The sequence below is a fragment of the Pteropus medius genome, unplaced genomic scaffold (assembly GCF_902729225.1).
Source record: "Pteropus medius unplaced genomic scaffold, Ma_sr-lr_union100, whole genome shotgun sequence".
NCBI lineage: Eukaryota > Metazoa > Chordata > Mammalia > Chiroptera > Pteropodidae > Pteropus > Pteropus medius.
Window position 1 is genome coordinate 16,014,208 of NW_024354911.1, and position 19,946 is coordinate 16,034,153.

Below are 19,946 nucleotides of genomic sequence, written 5' to 3' on the forward strand. Positions count from 1 at the left end.
TCACTTATTACTAATTAAAATAAAGGGTAAAGATGGGATACAGTATCAAATACTATAAATGTTTTTTTATATGCAAGAAGGGATGGCTGAATCAAGAAATTTATGTTTGTAAAACAAAACTTGAATCTGAAGCTCATGTTTTCATAAAGCTGCTGGATGGTTTTGTGGAAAAAATAAGAGCTCTGCAACCGTATGGGAATTAATTCAAATCTTGGATCTGCCAATTAATAGATGCATAAGCTTGGTCAAGTTATTTTACCTTTTTTAGCCTCATTTTCTTTATTGGTTAAAGGAGGTTAATGAAATCCTTTTATTAAATGGCAGAATAGATACACTGGGGTAATATGTATTATGGGCCCTATAGTGTCTACCTATGACAAACTCATTCATTTTAGATTCCACAGCTTCGAGTACTATTAATCACTCCCTATCTTTTGAATTTCTCTGCTCCTGGCTTTTTCAACAAACTTTCCCAGGGTTCTGGTTTGGGAGACTGAATAGATGAAGGTACCATACTCAAAAATAGAACATGGATAAAGAAAAGCATGAAGAGAGGGCAATGATAGTCCTCCAGCTGCAACTTATCCTCTTCAGGACTGCTCAGCCTTATCCCCTCCACAAAGCCTCTCCTGATCTTATCACAAGTCTGTGCCCTGCCTCTATTTTAGCGTGTATTACACTATGTTATCATTATCATAATCATAATCATCAATATATGATCATTATCTCACTTAATTTTAATCTTCACCACAATTCCATGCAGTAGGACCTATTTGTAATCCCATTTTATGGATGAAGAAACTGAGGCTAAGAGAAGTTAAGTAACTTCCCCAAGGTCACACTGAGAGTAAGAAACAGAGCTGTGTTTGAACCTAGACAACCTGATTCCAAATTGTATTCTCTCACTCTTTCTCTTCTACCCAATAGGCTAGTGGTTTTCAAAATGTAGTCCACAGACTCCTGACAGTCTTCAAAACTCTTTCAGGGGATCCACAACATCAAAACTATTTTCATAATAATATTAAGGCTTATTTGCCTTTTTCACTGTATTGACATTTGCACTGATGATGTAAAAGCAATGGTGGGTATAACAGTGAACCAACACTTTTCAACAAATTAACACATGAGGTTACAAAATCATGCAGGGGTTAAAAATCCATTCAAAGAACAAGATGAAATACATTTTAATGTAATGATATACAATAAGTTCATTTAACTCATTTCAGATTCCCCACTACAATTAATCTTTAAGAAATTACCATTGTGGAGTTTTAATATAACAAAGAAGAGTATCTATAAGTATGTAAAAGGGCTATTAAAATATCACTCCCTTTCTAATTTGTATGAGACCAGACTTACTTAATATACTTCAACTAAAAGAATATATACAACTGATTGAATACAAAAGTAGATATGAGAATCTAGTTCTTTATTAAACCAGATATTAAAGAGATATGCAAAAAAAGTAAGACAATCCTACTTTTCTCACTAAATTGCTTTGTTTTGTACACTATTTTTCCTTAAAAATGTTTTATATTAATATGTAATTATCTTATTAACATACTAAATGGATTAATAAATATTTTATATTTTATATTTTAATTTCTAATATGATAAATATTGGTTGATACAATCCACATAAACCAAAATTCCTTTGGTTCTGTAAAATATTTTTTAAGGATTTAAAGGCCAAAATGTTTGAATACTTTAAAGTTTTAAAGTTTGTGAATTCCTTTTAAAAAATTGTATGTCACATATCTTTATGTCTCAAGCACTTAGCACATTGAAGATCCTCTGCTATAATTTGTGAATAAGTGCACAAATAAATAGATGAAATTATATCAATGTTTTGTCTACTACGTATTAGTCTCTATTTAGAATATACGTTAAACAGTATTGTACTTTGTCTCTTTACATATTGTTCTCCTCCACACAAGTTCCTCAAGGGCAAGAACTGTCTTTTCTATCTTTGTATCAGCCATGACTATAACAATGCCTACCACCTTATTGGAAAAGAAATGAATAAATACATTCTTTGAGGTTTTTTTATAAGTATGTGAGGAAATTGTTCTCCATGATGATCCAAAAACTATTGTATTTAAAATAGTGGGTACTTAGGAGAAAAGATATTCCATTAAGAATGTTCTTTTAAAAAATAATTATAAGTTGCATCAAAGAACTAAGAGACCTCTGGCCTGAGGAATCGAGATGTTCACAACTGAGGCTGTCATGTTCTGAGGATGCCAGGTACCACTTAGAAAAAGCAGGCTCTCTTGGGATAAGAGCATGTTGGCCAGTGCTGTCCAGGCAAATCTTACCCAGCAAGCTTTAAGAAGTCTAAGGGACAAGTAGGGTGGACAGATAGAGTTCTGTGCTCTTGCACAAAGTAGGCACCCAAAAAAATGTGTCTGGAATGAAAAATACCACAGAAGAGCCTAATATTTATCAAGGCCAGTTATCGAGTTAAAAGGTATTTCCCCTCTAAAGAAGTGGTAAGCTTCCTCCTAGAAAGCCAGTGGCCAGAAAAAGATCCAGTGACTGCTTATAAATGTCAAAGGTGAGGGTATCATTTTCACAGAATTACAAATAAACCAATATTTTTATTTAAATCATTACTTTAAATAACCAAGATGATGTCTAAGCCAGGTACCTGATAACTGGCCTTTTTCATAGTTTTCTTCATAATGATATCTTTTCTTATATTTTATGTAAATATGTAGTGAATGGTATTAAGTAACTATTATTCTATTTTTCTAAACCTAACTAATCTTATATTTTCAGCTTACTATACCTGTAGAAACTTACAGGTCAAAATTTTTGACATCTATCTGTAAATGGTGTTACCTGGAAGCAGCAGTTTTAAGCCTAGATGCCAGTTTTAAGCTCATAGCATAGTGGCTAAGGCTTCAAAATTGATTTATCCACATTTAGTGCCATACATGCTAGGTCTTGAGGCAGGCAATAAGAATACAAAGAGGAATAAAACATGGTCTCAACACAGAAGCATCTCAACTTCCAGTAGGTTCAACCATTTATGGTAACTCTAATGTTACAAGATCCATGGCTTTTGCGAAGGAAAAGATTCCATACACTTTCCAAACATGTTATCCTAAAAATGAATTTTTATGTATGTGAAATAATATTTTCAGAAACTAATGGAGCTTGCTATTTAATATTTTTACAGGTCCTTTGTAAAGGAATTAATCATCATGCCATCATTAGTTTTACAAAGATGTGAATTTCTATACACAGAGAGATACTTCTCATTCACGGAAATATGCTCCAGATTATTTTGAATCCCATAAGTATTTTGCCAATGATAAATGAAAAAGAAGTTTTATTTCTGAAACAAATTTCTGTCACCAACTGTCCATATTTCTCTACAAAATTTTTTCCTTGTCATGCTTTTCACAATCCTTCTAGTTAAATAAAGAATAGGACGCTTCCTTAGAAGCTAATAACTTTTGATTAATTCTCCAACTACTTTTTAGATCAGAATGCCTCTAGACCAGAAGAATTATTAAAAATTTTCCCCTTCTAAAAAGAGTTTGGGGCCTTAGCTCAGAAGGTCTACGATAGGCGCAACAGTGAGCCAAAAGTAGCCGGGACTCCCGATGCGGTACTGGATTAGATGTGCTTACACACCTCTAAAACAAATCAGAGGAGATTTTAAAAAAAACTCTTTACATAAATATTCAAGCAACAAGAGGCAGACTATTACTTCAATATAGAAAGAGGAGCATTTTTATTAAAGACTTTACCATTTGAGGTTCCTCAATACTTATCTGTAATCCTTGCTCCGTTTGTGCTTGAGATGTTTTGTGCCAGTACATTTTTCCCGTTAAAGAAATATCCTTTGAAGGAGAAAAAGAAACAATTAAAATAATATGAATTTAAAAAGCATTGAGGCATATTATTCAATGCAGTAAATTGTTAGTCAATATAATGCAGTAAATGAAGACTATATAAAAAAGAACTATAAGCAAGTCAATATTATACATGAAAAATACAGAACAAAAATACAATAAAATATTGTTTATTATTGATTTTATGGTTTTTTAAATGAATGATCTCTATAGAGATATCATCAGATTTAATGAGAAAATTAAGTAATATTAAATCAGATACTGTAAAACACTGCTATTAAATGGCTGCACAAGAAAGATAAAATATAAGGTAAAATTTAATCTAATAGACAGCAAGAAAGAATATGGATATACTTAAAAACTTAATGGGCATAACTGTTAGTGTCATTTTTATCATTACCAATGCTAATTGCTATTATTTTATTCTCTGCTCAGATGAAGTGGTAAGAAGATAGCACAGTGTCTAACAATGGATAGGAATAAAGAGTCTCATCTTCTGCCTAAACTGTAAAGTCACAGACCAGTCATCAACAGGCAAGTTATTTTGCTTCCCTCCACCTTAGTTTTATCATCTTTAAAATGGACATTAGACTACATGACTTCTTAAGACCCCTTTCTCCTCTAGCCTTTTAATAATGGCAACAGCAAGATATGAACATTGTGCTTTAAAACTCTGCTTTTCTATCTTTTCTTTGCTTCATTAAAAATATTGAACTGATGTCACTGGCTTCCACTCTATCCTCTTGTCATAAATAACTGTAAAACAATAAAATATAAGAACTCTTTTAGGACTGGACAGCAGGCAATGCAACAGTATGATGACTAAGAGAATGGGTACAAAAAGGTTAAGAGCTAAATCACCCCAGATTTCTGTCTTACACAGTTGCCAGACCATAACACAATGAGGGGGAAACCATACAGAGCCCGGGTATCTTACTGAACTGAAGAGACAGAAATTAGAGTAAGAAGACAAATTGGGGAGAATACGTTAGGTACAATATGGAGAGGAGGGACCTGCAAAGAGAAAGAGCTCCAGAAGTCTGCAGAAACCCTCAAAGGGTCCTTGAGCCTTTGGCTGAATCCCAATCTTCTCATGCAGTGGTGAAACCCATGAGGCCAGACAAAGAAAAATCTGTCATGGAAAAAAACATTTACCAAAGAACTGTAAGCCACAATTCCCAGAGTTCACACAAGGTTAGGAATCATTAAGTCTCTCACCAGACATGCTGAATACATGGGACATTCATCATAAACCTCAGAAAGATCATATATTAACAATAGTGATAAATCATCTCTAGAGTAAGGCTTCTCTGGACAGTAACAACATTTTAAATAATACATGAAAACATCAAGGTGACCTTCAAATAGCTTAACTGCCTGTCAGAAGAAACTTTAACATTATTTTAAATGAAGACAACAAAATCCAGTTCTCTACACTGTAAAATGAACAATTTTCATCATCCAATCAAAAGTTACCAATCGTAGAAGAAGCATAAATATGCAATATACAACCAGGAGAAAAATCAGTAGGAAAAAAACCCAGATAAGAAAGAGACATAGAAATTAGTAGATAAGGATCTCGAAACTTCTAATATAAATATTATAAATGTTCAAAGAGATAAACATAATAAGGAGGAAATTTAAGGTACAACAACAGAATCAAATGGAACATCTGGATAAAACATACATTATCTGAAATAAAAATTCGACTGACTGGCATTAATAGCAGGAAAGTCATTGCAGAAGTAAGTAAATATCAGTTAACAGAAGACATAGCAATAGAAGCCATATACAATGAATTACAGAGAGATATAAAAACTGAAACAAAATGCATAAATACTCAGTATAATATATATCATAATATATATTTAGAGTCTAAGAAAGGTGGATGTGGGGGAGCAGAAAATATTTGTACAGAAAAATGGCCAAAAGTTTTCTAAATTTGATGACAACTATAACTTCCCAACACAAGAAGCTCCATGAACTCCAAGTAGAAACACACGAAAAATATTGTGCTAAGCCCATTATAATCAAGATGATGAACACTAGCAATAAAGAAAAAAATCTTAGAAGCATCCAGAGAAACATTAAGTACAAATAAACAAAGAATTACCAATGACTTATTACCAGAAATTAATACTGCAGGCTTCTTGTCAGAATTATGCAAGCCAAAGACAAGAAGGCAACGTATTTTAGAGTACCTGCACTGAAAGAAAACGACTATTTATAGAATTCTATATCTGGCAAAATTATCTTTCAAAATCAAAGGCGAAATATCTTTTCAACAAACAAAAGGTAAAAAAGGGGTATCATACATATGTAAGAATTCTTGTGTATGCACAACTGTCTTTGAAAGGACACACAAAACCCAGTATTTGCCTCTGGGGCCAGACTGGAGAACTGATGGACAGGCATAGGGATATTACTTGTCAATGTATATCTTTCTGGTTTGTTTTTATTTGTTTTGACCATATATATGCATTGATGTCATGGGTGCATTTATGTGTGTCTATGTATATATATCTCCATAGCATGTTTTTTAAAAATGATGAGAACACAAAGCCTGAATGGTTGAATGTCTTTTCCATGAATGGAGTCTCATTTTACCCAGTGTCCTTGGAAAATGAATTTCCATAAAAGTGAATGTTCCAGATATATTACAAAACTCAAAACTCTTTAAAAGCTTTAAAAGCTTTTTTAATAAAGGATATCTATGTGGGAAAAAATAGTTCTTCACCATCAAACCGGCATTACAAGAAATACTAAAGGAAATTCTTCAAGCAGAAGGAAAATGATATCAGGTTAAAACTTGAATGCTCACAATGGAAATAAGTGGTAGAATGATAAAAATGTGGGTAAATTAAAAAAAAAAAGACATTCCCCCCTTTTAATGATTTCTTTAAAATATGACAAAGAAAAAATAATAACACATAGGGATGTGAGGTATGCATTAATGACAGCACAATAATGAAAGAAGGGAAAAAGGATTATACTGCTGTACAGTTCTTATACTATATGTGAAATGGTATAAATTACATATCATAAACCCCACAGCACTCACTAAAACAGTAAAACAAAGTGGTAAATAAGTTAATCATATGGAATAGCATGAAATGCTAAAAAAATTAATCAAAGGACTACAGGTAAAGAGGAAAAAAGGAACGAGGAATAAATGTGACAAATAGAAACCAAAGAACAAGATAATAAATCTATACCCAACTATATCAATAACTACATGTAAATGATTCTAAACAATTCAATTAAAAGACAATGTCACAGCACAGAAAGAAAATACAATCGTACTATATGATCACTATAGGAAACCTACTTTAAGTATAAAGACACAAACAGGTTAAAGTAAAAAAACTGAAGGGAGATATAACATGCAAATACTAACCATAGGAAAACTGGAATGGTTATAATAATATCAGACAAAGTAGACCTCAAAACAAGAAATATTAGCAGGAGTAAGAGGATTATTTCATAATAATGAGTCAAGTTCCTCAGAAGACATTAAAGTGTGTGCTAATGATAAACTTCAAAGGGCATTAAAAAAAAAAAAAAGCTAAGAGAACTGAAAACAGAAATAGAAAATTTCACTATTATAGATGGAAATTTCAAATAAGACTATATCTGACTCCAGGGACTTTGCTTTTAATAAATATACTAGCTAGACAATTGATGTGAATGGGAAATTTCACATTATATTCTTTACAACCTTTTAGGTTTAAAAATATATCATTAAAATATTAAGAGATGACAATAATGAACACCAAATTCAGAATATTGTTCACAACTGATGAGGGAGAGAATTATTGGAAAGAAGTACAAAGAGGACTTCTACTTCACTTGTAATTTTTTATTTATTTAAACAATTTAAAGTGAATATAACAAAATAATAAATTTTGAAAAATCTGTGATGAGTATTTGTACTACAATTGAAATATTTCACAATAAATATGCTTTAAAGAAATTTATCAACACATTTTATGTAGATATTATAAGAAAGTCAAAGATGAATAAAAATATCTTAATATAGAAACTTATAGTTTACTGAACTTGTAAACATAAATGCAAAAATTCCAGTTAAAATATTTCAAATGAAATTAATCAGCATATTTAGAAACAATACATCTTGACCGAGAAAATTTTTTCCAGAACTGCATGGATAATTCATTGCTAGTTTATGAGACTAACAGATTAACATGGAAATTAATATGATCATCTCAATAACTGTTGAGGAAAGTCAATAAAATTCGACACTTATTTCTGAGTAAAAATTAACTAGAAATAGAAGAAAATCCCACAAAAGATATCTACAGATTCCTGCACCAAACACTGTACTTTATAATAAAACATTAGACAGATCAGACCCAAGGCAACAAGAAAAGAAGCGATAAAAATAACACAAGACAGAAGACAAAATGTCGCTATTAACAGATCATATGACCATATATTTGATGGAAAAAAAGAAAATCAACTGAAAAACTATCAGACCAAAGTAGAAGTACTAAGCATACCTAATAAGTTCAACAAATAAAATTTCACACCAGCAATAATTAGTTAAGATCCCATTCTCAAAAATGAGCTACTAACATAAGCAACAAAATGAATGAATCTCAAAAATATGTTCGACTAGAAAAGACCTGGTTAAAAAGGCACCAGAATAGCCAAAAATATCTCAGCTTATTGACGGTGATGCTACAGGCTAGAAATACCTGTGGGCACTCACTGGGGCTGACAGTATTTGTGGGAGACCCCACAGACATTTCCCTAACCAATGTGGTGGCTGGGCCAGCCCTTTGGTTGGTTACAAGATGTACCTCAGCAACAGTCATTAAGGAACTTTGAAAAGACAAGATTACTTACAAGTCTAGATGATACATGGCATGCCCAGGTCCAAATAACAAGGTTGCGGTAGACAGAGAGAGAGGACATGAACCTGAGGTTCTGCCTTTATTGGGGTTGTGAGTAGGGTGCCCAGGGTTCCATGGATTCACTCTTTAATAGTAAATAAGAGCAGAAATTAAACTGTGAAAAGGAAAAGCAAGCAGTCATATAGTTAATTATCTAGGTCAACCAGAGCTTTTCAAAAAGGAGAACTTCATGGGTGAAACAGCCTCGCTCTTTATCTAGTTTCTAGTTGGCAATGTATTTATTCAAGACAGATGTCTATAAAGTGAATGCCTTGGCAATCAAAATCTTACTGTCAGGCACTTACATTACAATCAAAAAAGCTAATTGTCAGGTATTTACACTACATTTATGTGTATGCCAAGTGCTGTGCACATGCTCAGAAAAGATGTAGGAGACCTCAGTTTTCACCTCTGGTTGATCTTGAGGCTCTAAGCAAGCTGGAAGTGAGGGCTAACACAGTTGTAAACTGTAAACTGAGTATTGAAGGTGTGTCCCAACACACAAAAGAATCCCTCAGCAAAAGCCGAGACATTGGTTCCAGGCTCTCAAGGAAATCTATGTTAAATAATTACCTGACCACTTAGCTAACCAAGCAGAAACTTTAGTGGCCATATACACCAAAGAATACAGACTTTTCAACATTAGTTAAAGCAAGTCAGTCAATTTTTTTTAAATGACAATAAAAAAACAAAAACAGCAAACAGCAACAATAACAAATTCTGGGGCAAAAAGGAGGATCTGATTTCCATAACTATCACATTATTTATTTTAAATGTCCATTTTATAATAAAAAATATATATATGTATGAGACATGCAAACAAACAAGAAAGTATGGCTCAACCCAGGAAAAAGGATAATCAATGGAAATCATCTTTGAGGAAGCCCAGATGTTAGACCTACCAAACAAATATTTTAAGGCATCTATTTTAAATATGTTCAAAGAACTAAAGAAAACCATGTCTAAACAATTGAAGGAAAGTATGACGATGATATCTCATCAAATTGGTAATATCAAATAAAGAAAAAGAAATTTTAAAAAAATGAACTAAATAGAAATTCTGGAATTGAAAAGTACATTGACTGAAATGAAAAACTCAGTAGACATGCTCAGTATCTAATCTGAGCAGACTCTGAAGAAGAATCAGTGAATTTAAAGATAGGTCAATTGAGATCATTCAACCTGAAACAGAAAAAATAATAAAGAAAATTGAACAGAGCTGTGGGACACCATCAAGCAAAATAGGAGTCTGAGAATAGGGGAGGATAGAAAGGATATTGGAAGAAATAATGGCAAAAATTTCCCAAAGTTGATGAAATACATTAAGCTACATATCCAAGAAACTAGACAGATCATAACCAAACTGCCAAGTTATTGGAAGACAAAGACAGAGAGAATCTTGAAAGCAGCAAGAGAAAAGCAACTCATCACACATAAGGGATCCTCAATAAGATTAACAGCTGACTTCTCACTGGAAACAATGGAGGCCAGAAGGCAGTGAGATGACACATTCAGTATTAAAAGAAAAACACATCAACCAAGAATTCTAAATTCGGCAGAACTATCCTTCAAAAATGAAGGAGGAATTAAAACATTCTGAGATAAACAAAACTGAGTTTGTCACTAGCACATGAAATTGTCCTACATGAAATTGTCCTATGTGAAATACTACAGGGAGTCCTCCAGGCTAAAGTGAAAGGACACTGGACAATAACTCAAATACACGTAAAAAATAAAGAACAAAAGTAAAAATAACTAGATAGGTAAATATAAGGAACAATATAAATGAATTTTTGTGTATAAGCATTTTTTCTCCTATATGATTTAAAAAACAAATGCATAAAGAATAATTATAAATATGTATTGATGGACACATAATATATAAACATGTAATTTGTATGACAATAGTAGCACAAAAAGAGTGGGAACAGAGCTATACAGGAGTAAAAACTTTTACATATTGTTGAAATTAGGTTGGTATGAATCTGAATCAGCTTGTCGTAATTTAGGATATTAATTATAATCCCAAAGGTAACCACCAAGAAAATAAGTAAAATATATAAAGTAAAATAAATAAGGGGAATCAATACAGACAAAAAGAAACCTACAGGTTTTAATGCTTTTCATTTGCTCAACATTTCAGAAAACCGCACCATGGGTACTGAAGAAGATGACACTACAGCAAAACAGTGATTCTATAGTGAAAGTTTACTGGCACCAGGAAACGAGTTTCAGAGTTAGGCAAGTCAACCTACCTGGAAAAAAGTGCAGGGTAAAAGGTGTCCACAAACCTATTTTGTTCATAAACATTTAGACTTTATAGAACACATACAGTTCATGAATAAAGTGAAAAGGACAACTAAAGGCCCATAAAAATCGTTGCAGAGAAAAGAAAAGACAACACCTTGAAGTTTCAAAGGAATAAATTAGAAAAACTGTGCAATGTACTCAAAAGATATGCAAGAAGATATGAATTCTATCAAAACATACCGAAATCCATGCAGAGTAAAGAGAATGAGTTGAAAAAAAAAAAATCAAGATGAAAATGAAACAAACTGAATGAAATAGGAAGGTATGAAGAAAAACTGCAATAATAGTATTAAAATATTTAAATGTATATTTAAAAGCAGAGTTCTAAATATGATAATGAAGAAAATTAAATCAGAAGGTAGGGGACAAATGTTAATATATTCCAAAATATAGAGGAAAATGACCAAGGTGAGGGGAAGCGGGGTAGGGAAGCAATGAAAAGAGAATGATAAAATCAAAGAAAGGAAATAGAGAAACAATATGAGGATAACTAAGTTTCTGAAGACAAAAGTAAATGAAATATAAGCAAAAGTCAGTAGCTTGATAGAAAAGATATGATTTTTTTTTAAAAAAAAAAGTATAGGTAAATTTAAAGGGTTAGCATTTTCATGTTCCAGGGGAAAAAAAAAATCACTGAAAATAAAAGCACACCTAAACATATTTTGTAAAATATTTAATTATAAATATTGCAGATATCTTACTTTTTACCCCCAAAAAAAGGTATTCTGACATATTCTAGAAGCAAATGATGGCCTGGAGGGTAGAGCTCCTAATGATCAATTTGGGCAGGAAATGCTTCATTTAATATGAGGAAATTCATTAATTTATAAGTCAAATTTTGAAAAATCATATAATCATCTTCATAGTAGTCTCAAGTGCAAAGCACATAGAAGGCAATATGATAAGTTGGTTGAGCACACAAGCTCTGCAGTCAGACTGCTTGTATTCAAATCTTGACTCAGTCACTTTAGGGCAGACTTGAACAAGTTGCTTAACATCTCTATAAGGTGGAGATAATAATAGTACATACCTCACATGTTTATTGTGAGAAAAAATGAGATAATACATGGAAATGAGATAATAAAAAGGAAAATAACTTATATGTAATAATAGCTATTATTATTCACATTAAGCAAAATAAAAAGCAAAATAAGACTGCTTGTTGTCACCATCACAATTTGACATTGTACTGGAAATACTAGATATGAAACAAAAATAAAACATATAATAAATAAATTAAACAAAATGTTATGATTTGAAGAAGCTATGATTATATGCTTAGAAACCTCAAAAGAACCTATTGCAAAGCTATTAGAAATAAGGTTATTTAGTCAGAAAATCAATTCACAAAAAAAGAATTTTAGAAAATGAGAAAAAAGACAAAAATCACAAAAGCAACAAAAAATATAAATTACCAAAACAGTGCTTTAAGAAATATAAGGAAAACTAAAAAACTTTATTGAGGTATAAAAATTGCCTTAAATCATAAATCTTGCATTTGGAACTAAAATGAAAATCAAAAAGAATTTTTTTAAAAAATAAAACTAGTATTTTGCCTAATTTGTATTAATTCTTTCTCGTCTCCCTGAGTCAGAAACTATAATGAGTGTTATATTTCCATATCTTTCAAAGGGCTGGCACAGTATTGAACAAATCTTTTAAATATTTATTTAAAAATTTATAAAGCCATGAGCAGTCCAGTTCCACAATCCTGGATAATTTTTCATGTGTTTCACAGAGCAGTTTCTGCCTGTGGTATCCAACTTAGAATCTAAAATGTCAGAACTGGAAGGAACTTGAAAGACCGATAAAGTATGATGGAAGCCCTAATTTCACAGACACTGAAACCAGAGCTTTGAGCCCAAGGTGTGCTGTGTAGTATTCAAAACAGAGTACATTGGTCTTTGCCCTACACTGTTTCAAGCAGCCAGACCAACAACAGAAGTAGCAGTGTTCCTCTGACCCATTAGGCAGGCCTAGTATTTTGCAATCATCTTTAAAAGAAGAGCTGGGGAGGTCATCTTCTGCCTACTCTTTCCTCATGCAATCCAGGTTCTCCCCAAATGATGCTGGCTCCCCAAAAGACAGGGGCCAAAAGAGTGTTCCAAACACATACCTTTTTATGGTTTCATCAGCATTATGCAAGGTGCACGGCCTTTAAATAACTTACTATGAAGTTCAAGTTTCGGAAAGAAAGACATCTTTATGGCCCTAAACAAATACTTGTCCATACAGGTTACTTTTTCTTGAGAAATTGCCCTGATTTGCATTGACTTTCTCTTGTATCCCTCAGGCAAAAACCTGCTGGCATTGGCCTGTAGAATCCTGCTTAAAGGCACAAGAATGTGCCAGGACTGCTTTGCATACATTCTTAACCACATTTGACTTTTTTTTAATTAAACATTTTATATGATAGTTCTGGGTGGTTGAACCCTGTATTCAGTAAACTGCCAGTTCTGAAAAATATGGTTTGAAAAAAAAACCAGAACTTCAATGGCTTCCGTATAAATTTAAATTTCAAAATTGCTACAGACACTATCTATAAATATGTACGGTATCTTTTCTACAAAGTCCTAAAAGAATATAGTCCATCCATTAAGCCTGTTCCAGAACCACTGTGTTTCAAGTATATTTTCACTTTTTATCGCTTTTCTAATGGGTGCTGGGTACCATAAAACTATATAGTACTTTTAGAAAAACAATATTCAAGCACTTATGAAGAGCTCGTTTCATCCAAGTCATCTATCTAAACAGATGCAATCAGAAAAATATTTCCAGAACATGGTCAAGCCTATGGTCGGGCAGTGCACTAGCTCCTTTATTCCTTGACTTTTATTCCAGGGAAGACAACACAAAATCCTGGTTTTTCCTTAGAGAAGTCTATAGATAAATTTGAATTGATATGCTTACTGCTTGGTTATAGTATCTACTGTATCAGGTATGACTTTCCTTTGAATTAAGCACTGACTATTTAGCGAGTTATGATGAGCTATGTGAGCAACACTGTGCTACAGTGCTTCAGGTCTAAGAATCCAAGAGAAATAGAAGGTAAGATTCTTTTTCTCCAAAAGATTAAATTTAGTTAGATAGACAAAAATAACAGGCAAGAAATAATATTTTTTAAAGTACAAAGCAATGTATTCAATCAAGCATAATCATTATGCTTAGGCTCCAAGTTCAACAGGAATTCAGTTTAGATAGAGAGACGAGGATAAGAGTATAAATATCAAAAAATGCACCTGTTCCAATTAGGCCACTGAGAAATAAATTTGGGGAAGAGCTGTGTTCTTGGGCTGATGCAGGACAGGAGAAAGGAGAACAGCAGTTCTCATTTCATATCTTATATAAGACAAGTGAAAATAATTATGTACTTGCATCAATTAATTTTGAAAGTTTTTATATCTCTTGTTTATTTAGTCAACAGGAATTTTTAAAACTAAAACTTTCAAGATGAAAACTGAGGAAGGATGAAAACATATTTGTTACGGTTTCTCAAATGACACAAAATCTGAAAAATTGCCTTTGCTATCTTTAACTCAAATAATAAGTTCAATTAATTTTCTTCAATGTTTTCTATTGTAAAAGCATTTAAAATATATATTAACTAAAATAAAACAAGTTAATACACAGCTAACCTATTTTAATGTTCAGCAAAAACATTTGTAGTACCATTTTCAGATCTTATTACAAAAAGGCTCCAGTAGCCATTGTCTGAGATGGTCCCCAAGGATTTCCGCCTCCTGGTACTAAGGCCCCTGAATAGTCTCCCCCCCTATGAGTAGGGCTGACTTCCGTAACCAGTGAGATATGGTGGAAGTGACAGGGTTCAGGAGCAGAGGTCCCCTGAACAGTAAAGGGCCCCAGTACCACATAGGCCTCCCCAGTACCAGGATGCTCCAGGTATATCCCTTGTGTGGGATGTGTGTGCCCTCCTGTTGTTGTTGAACTTTGATTGCTGTTGACACATCAGTGGATGGGACTGACCTTCAAGCTTAATTGGCTGTGAAGATTGGCCACGACCACAGCAGTATGATACTGCAACTCCTACCTTCCTTTCTCTTAGATCACTCACTTTGGGGGAAGCCAGCTGCCATGTCATAAAGACATTCAAGCAGCCCTATGGAGAGGTCCACATGGCAAGGGACTGAGGTTTCCTGCCAACAGCCAGTACCAAACTGCCACTGTTGTGACTGAGGCAGATCCTCCAGTCCCAATCAAGTCTTTAAATGAATGGCAGCCCTCAACAAGATCTTGACTACGAACTCACGAGAGATCTCAAGCCAGAATCATACAGCTATGCTGCAACTGGATTCTTGACCCACAGAAACTGTGTGAAATAATAAATTCTCATTGTTTTAAACTGCTAAGTTTGTGGGGAATTTTTTACAAGAGATAAATAGCTAAAAAAAGGCTGTAAAGGTAAAATTCTAGCTCTTCAGATATTTTGTAGCATTTCCTAGAGAACCTAAGATCTCAAAATCATATAACAGTGTATTATTTAGGTATGTGTTTTCTACCTTATTACCTATTATTCCATAATTTTTCTTAGTCTTTTTAAAACATATGTGTTGTTTAAGAAAACCCATTAAAAAGTGAAGTATTTCGTGCAAGATCTTTAGGCAAAAGAAAAAGTACGTGCATATATACTGGCTGATAATATGCTCTTCTTTGTCCCATGTGATAATCCCATACAACATGAAATATCAGCATACAATATTTAATTACATATGTTAGCAACTTTAAATGACACATTCCATGCACCATTACAACAGTATTTGTGAAAACCACAGAATCACAAAGAATTAAGGAGCTTACTAGAAGCAGGATGTGTTATAAACAGACACCAAAAATGTGGCTCTCTTTCTTATTATTAAACAAAATTAATGAAGGAAAATCTGTAAGTCCCCCAAGTAACACAAATCTATAAATAATAATATCTAACCCATGTTTATATTTTAGGCACTGTATATACCTTCCTCGGTTAAGATGAAGAATGGCTGATGAATATCATCCATAAAGGAGTATTTACAATCAGCCCTCAGTCATCTCTTCTCCGTACTAAATTCCAGCTCCTCCCAACTTTGCTCATATGAATCTGGGAGTGGAAATAATAAATTTTCAGAAGAATCCATAAGAATATTCTTAAATCTAATCTCACACATGATTTAATAACATAAACAAATACTTCAATAATAAAATTCAGGTCCCCAAGAGTAAGCAAATATTTGACAAATATTTATTTATAGAGTGATTACAAAGTTCAAGGAATTATGTGGGGTGATGTGAGGGATAAAAAGGCAAAAGATAAATAATCTTGTCTCCAGGTTGTTTATGGTCTTATAAAACACATTCAGCATTCATTCGATCCATCCTACTAAAAATAAAAAGATGAATGAGACTCTATTCTGATAACTTAAGTATTCACAGCCTAGACATTCATATTGGTGTGTACATAAATAACAATAATACAAGTCATAGAAGAGTCATAAATTTGTACCATGTTGTTAGGGTGAGTGGCAGATTAAGTAGATTTAGAATAGAAGGTGGCACTTCCTTAAAATGGGCCATAAGGGAAGTTAGCAACTAAATGTTTCCAGTGCATACAAAAGGCATTCATGTGGAGAAAGTTTCTTTGGGTAGATTTTCAGGTCTTTTCCCTCCCCTGGGGCAGGCACACACATGCCACTTACTGCAGATAAGCAGGAGAGGATGGAAGGTATCTTCACACTGGCTCTCTCACTCTCAATACCCAGCTCTACCTCCAAAAGGTGATGAACCCTATGGTTGTGTGAGCTCACTTGATTCTCTAAGGTGGCTTTTCTGTCAGCCAGATTCCAATTCAAAGGGGAAATCACTCTGTTCATCTGCTCTGTGAGAAGTTGTGGGAACCTGTAGTACATTATCTACCCTTAATTCACGTATTCTCACTTTGTTAATTTCTGAAACAAGAAGGTTAATCTCTGGGCAGAAGCAAGGAGCTTATTCAAGTTATTGCATGATTCAATCGAGGTTCTCATTTGAGAGCACAAGAAACAGACTTATAATGTAGGAGGCATTGAAAGGCTGGCAAGACTCACAGAATCAGTGGGGGAGAGACTAAAGGAGTCTCAGGATCAAGAAACTGAAGCATCATGATAGCCTTTTAGTAAGAATAGACTCACCAGGCTTCCTCATGACGCAAAGGCCCAGAATGAATCCTGGAGGTCAAGCATATAAAGCAGGTCAATGAGAATGCTGCACTTAGGTGAGAACTGATGGAGAGTGCTCCAAGGGCCAGTGTCTTGCCTATCCATTCCTCCCCTTCCTACTCCAAAGGACCCCAGAAGTCTCTGGGACACTGGAAATCACAGCTCTTGCTAAATTACAGTATAAAATAGAAGGGCTGATCTAAAAATGAGTTTACATTTAGAACTCATTTCATTTGTAAGTTGCTTTGTAATCATATATATATATTTAGCTCCCATAGATTCAACTGTATATACTGGGAATAAGGAAAGAGAAAGAAGTAATCCATTTAAGTTGAGGCTCTGGTGTGTGCGTGAGATGACAAGCTTGACTGGGGTGCTGCCTCAGTCAGTTTCAGTACCTGGTGCAGTGTCAGAGGATAAGCATTTCCCCTAAGGAGTGGAGTGGGATTTTGGTTTTAAAGAGAGAAATGTCCCTAAACATAAACAAGCCAAGTCCTCTTGGGTTTAGTTGAGCTCCTGTGGATGTGCCTGAAGACTGTGTAGTCATCTCATATTGTTCCTTTCCCTTCGAGATGTTCAAGGGTAATATCAGCTGTTTATCATTTTCAATTTAAGTGCTGATTTGGGAATCTCACCCCTTCATAAGACAAAATTGTACATTAACTTTTATCATGGCAATTTTTTTATTTTTCGGTCAACAGTGGCACAAATACCATTGCTTTCTCAAAACTTTATCTATGTTAATATCATGAATGTCATGTCTGAAGTAATTAGCAGAACTAATACAGTAAAAAAGGTTTGATTTGATATATAAGTAAGTGACTTAAGGATTTGGATTAACGCTTAAAATCAACTTGTAAATTTTGGTAATCATCATATAATTTATATTTCAAAAAAAATAAAATAAACTCTGTGCTACACGATGATTACAGTTTTGTGAGACTAAAGTCTAAATTTTAGAGTGGAAGCACAGATATAGTCTCAAAAATATCTGAATTTCCATAATCATTTTATTTTACATACATCTCAAAAATGAAGGTGAAATACTTTTTCAGACATTTTACTTAACAAGGCTTTTCTGAAAACAGAAAGCCAAGACTAGATAAACCTAAAATGCCCCCACTAGAGGCCCCACTATGTCACACACACTTTCAGATAACAATGGCCAATATCCTCATGTTTTCTCTTGTTCTAAAGAGAAAAATATGACCACATAATGTAATGTAAATTAAGAGTTGACGAAAGACCAAATCTGGCCAGCCACTTGTTTTTGTTTGACTATGAGCTGAGAATATTTTTACATTTTCAAATGGTTTTTGAAAACGGTTTAAAAAAATCAAGGAAAGGCTCCAGTCAAGATGGCAGAGTAGGTGGACGTTATGCTTGCCTCCTCCCACAACCTCATTAAAATTGCAACTAATATAGAAGATATTATATAATAATTATGCAATAATACATAGAATAACCAACCTAGAGAACCATCCAAAGACTACATGAACTGAAGTCCTATAAGTAAGGATATAAAGAAGACGCCAACTCAAGACTGATAGGGACGGAGAAGCAAAATAGGCTGGCAGCGCAATCACGTGCGGTGGTCAAGAATTGGGAGGAAAATCTCAGACGCAGAGGTCCCTGAACAGTAAGGGGCCCCAGCACCACTTAGGGCTCCCCAGTACCAGGATGCTCCAGGTGTATCCCTTGTGTGGGTTGTTGTTGAACTTTGATTGCTGTTGACACATCAGTGGATGGGATTGACCTTCAGGCTTACTGGCTGTGAAGATTGGCCACGACCACAGCAGTATGAGCTGCTGACAGGAGCTGATCCTACTGAGCAGGGTTTACCCCAGCAAGCTCCTGTGCCTACCGAGATCACTATGTTATACACCTGAAACTAATTTAAAATTGTATGTCGATTGTAACTAAAAATAAAAAATTATTTTTAAAAATTTTTCAAAAGATCTGAACACAAGATTATTAAAAAAGAAAAAATTAAAGGAAGAATATTATTCATGACAAGTGGAAAATATATGAAATTCAAATTCCAGTGTCCATTACTATTTTGAATTTCATCTATAAATGTTTGTGGGAAATTTATTCTCTCTCATTATATAAGTACCTACATACTATTCTTGATTTTGCCTTTTGGCTCTCAAAGTTTAAACTATTTACTATTTAGCCTTTCACAGAAAAAGTTTACTGACATGATGTAAATGACTGATAAGTAATAAGAAATCACTCTGTGGTAAAAAAAAAAAAAAAGAAAAGAAAAGAAAATGCATCTCTAAAGGGAACCAAAGGAATGAATTCTTCACTCTGGAATTTCAAACAAAACAAATACTTTTAAAAATTTGTACATATTAAAAAATAAATCAACTACCTCCTTATGTAGGGTTACATGGGTTACACTGATTTTATCACCTCATGATATACCATATTGTCTGAAAAACAGATAAGTTATCTCTCCTTAAAATTAATTTCATTAGAGTTTAGGGCTAAGAATTAAGCAATCACTCTACTTTTCCCTTCTTTAACTTACGATTTTTATGAATCAAAATGGTATTTTATAAAACTAATAGCTATGAAAAAAATCTACTTAATGACAATTAATGTATTAAATTATTTTCATACCAATAAACCTTTTATTTTTCTTTATAGATTGTTCAAAC

At 33.5% G+C, this 19,946-nt stretch overlaps 1 protein-coding gene across 1 annotated transcript in view; it reads right to left on the reverse strand.

Annotated features, from left to right (window-relative positions):
- The window catches only part of LOC120597848 (uncharacterized), a 119,354-nt gene that overhangs the window by 50,573 nt on the left and 48,835 nt on the right, over positions 1-19,946 (reverse strand). Inside the window, exon 6 of the mRNA XM_039856501.1 lies at positions 3,762-3,854. Coding sequence (XP_039712435.1) covers positions 3,762-3,854 — 93 coding nt within the window. The remainder of the gene's footprint in view (positions 1-3,761; positions 3,855-19,946) is intronic.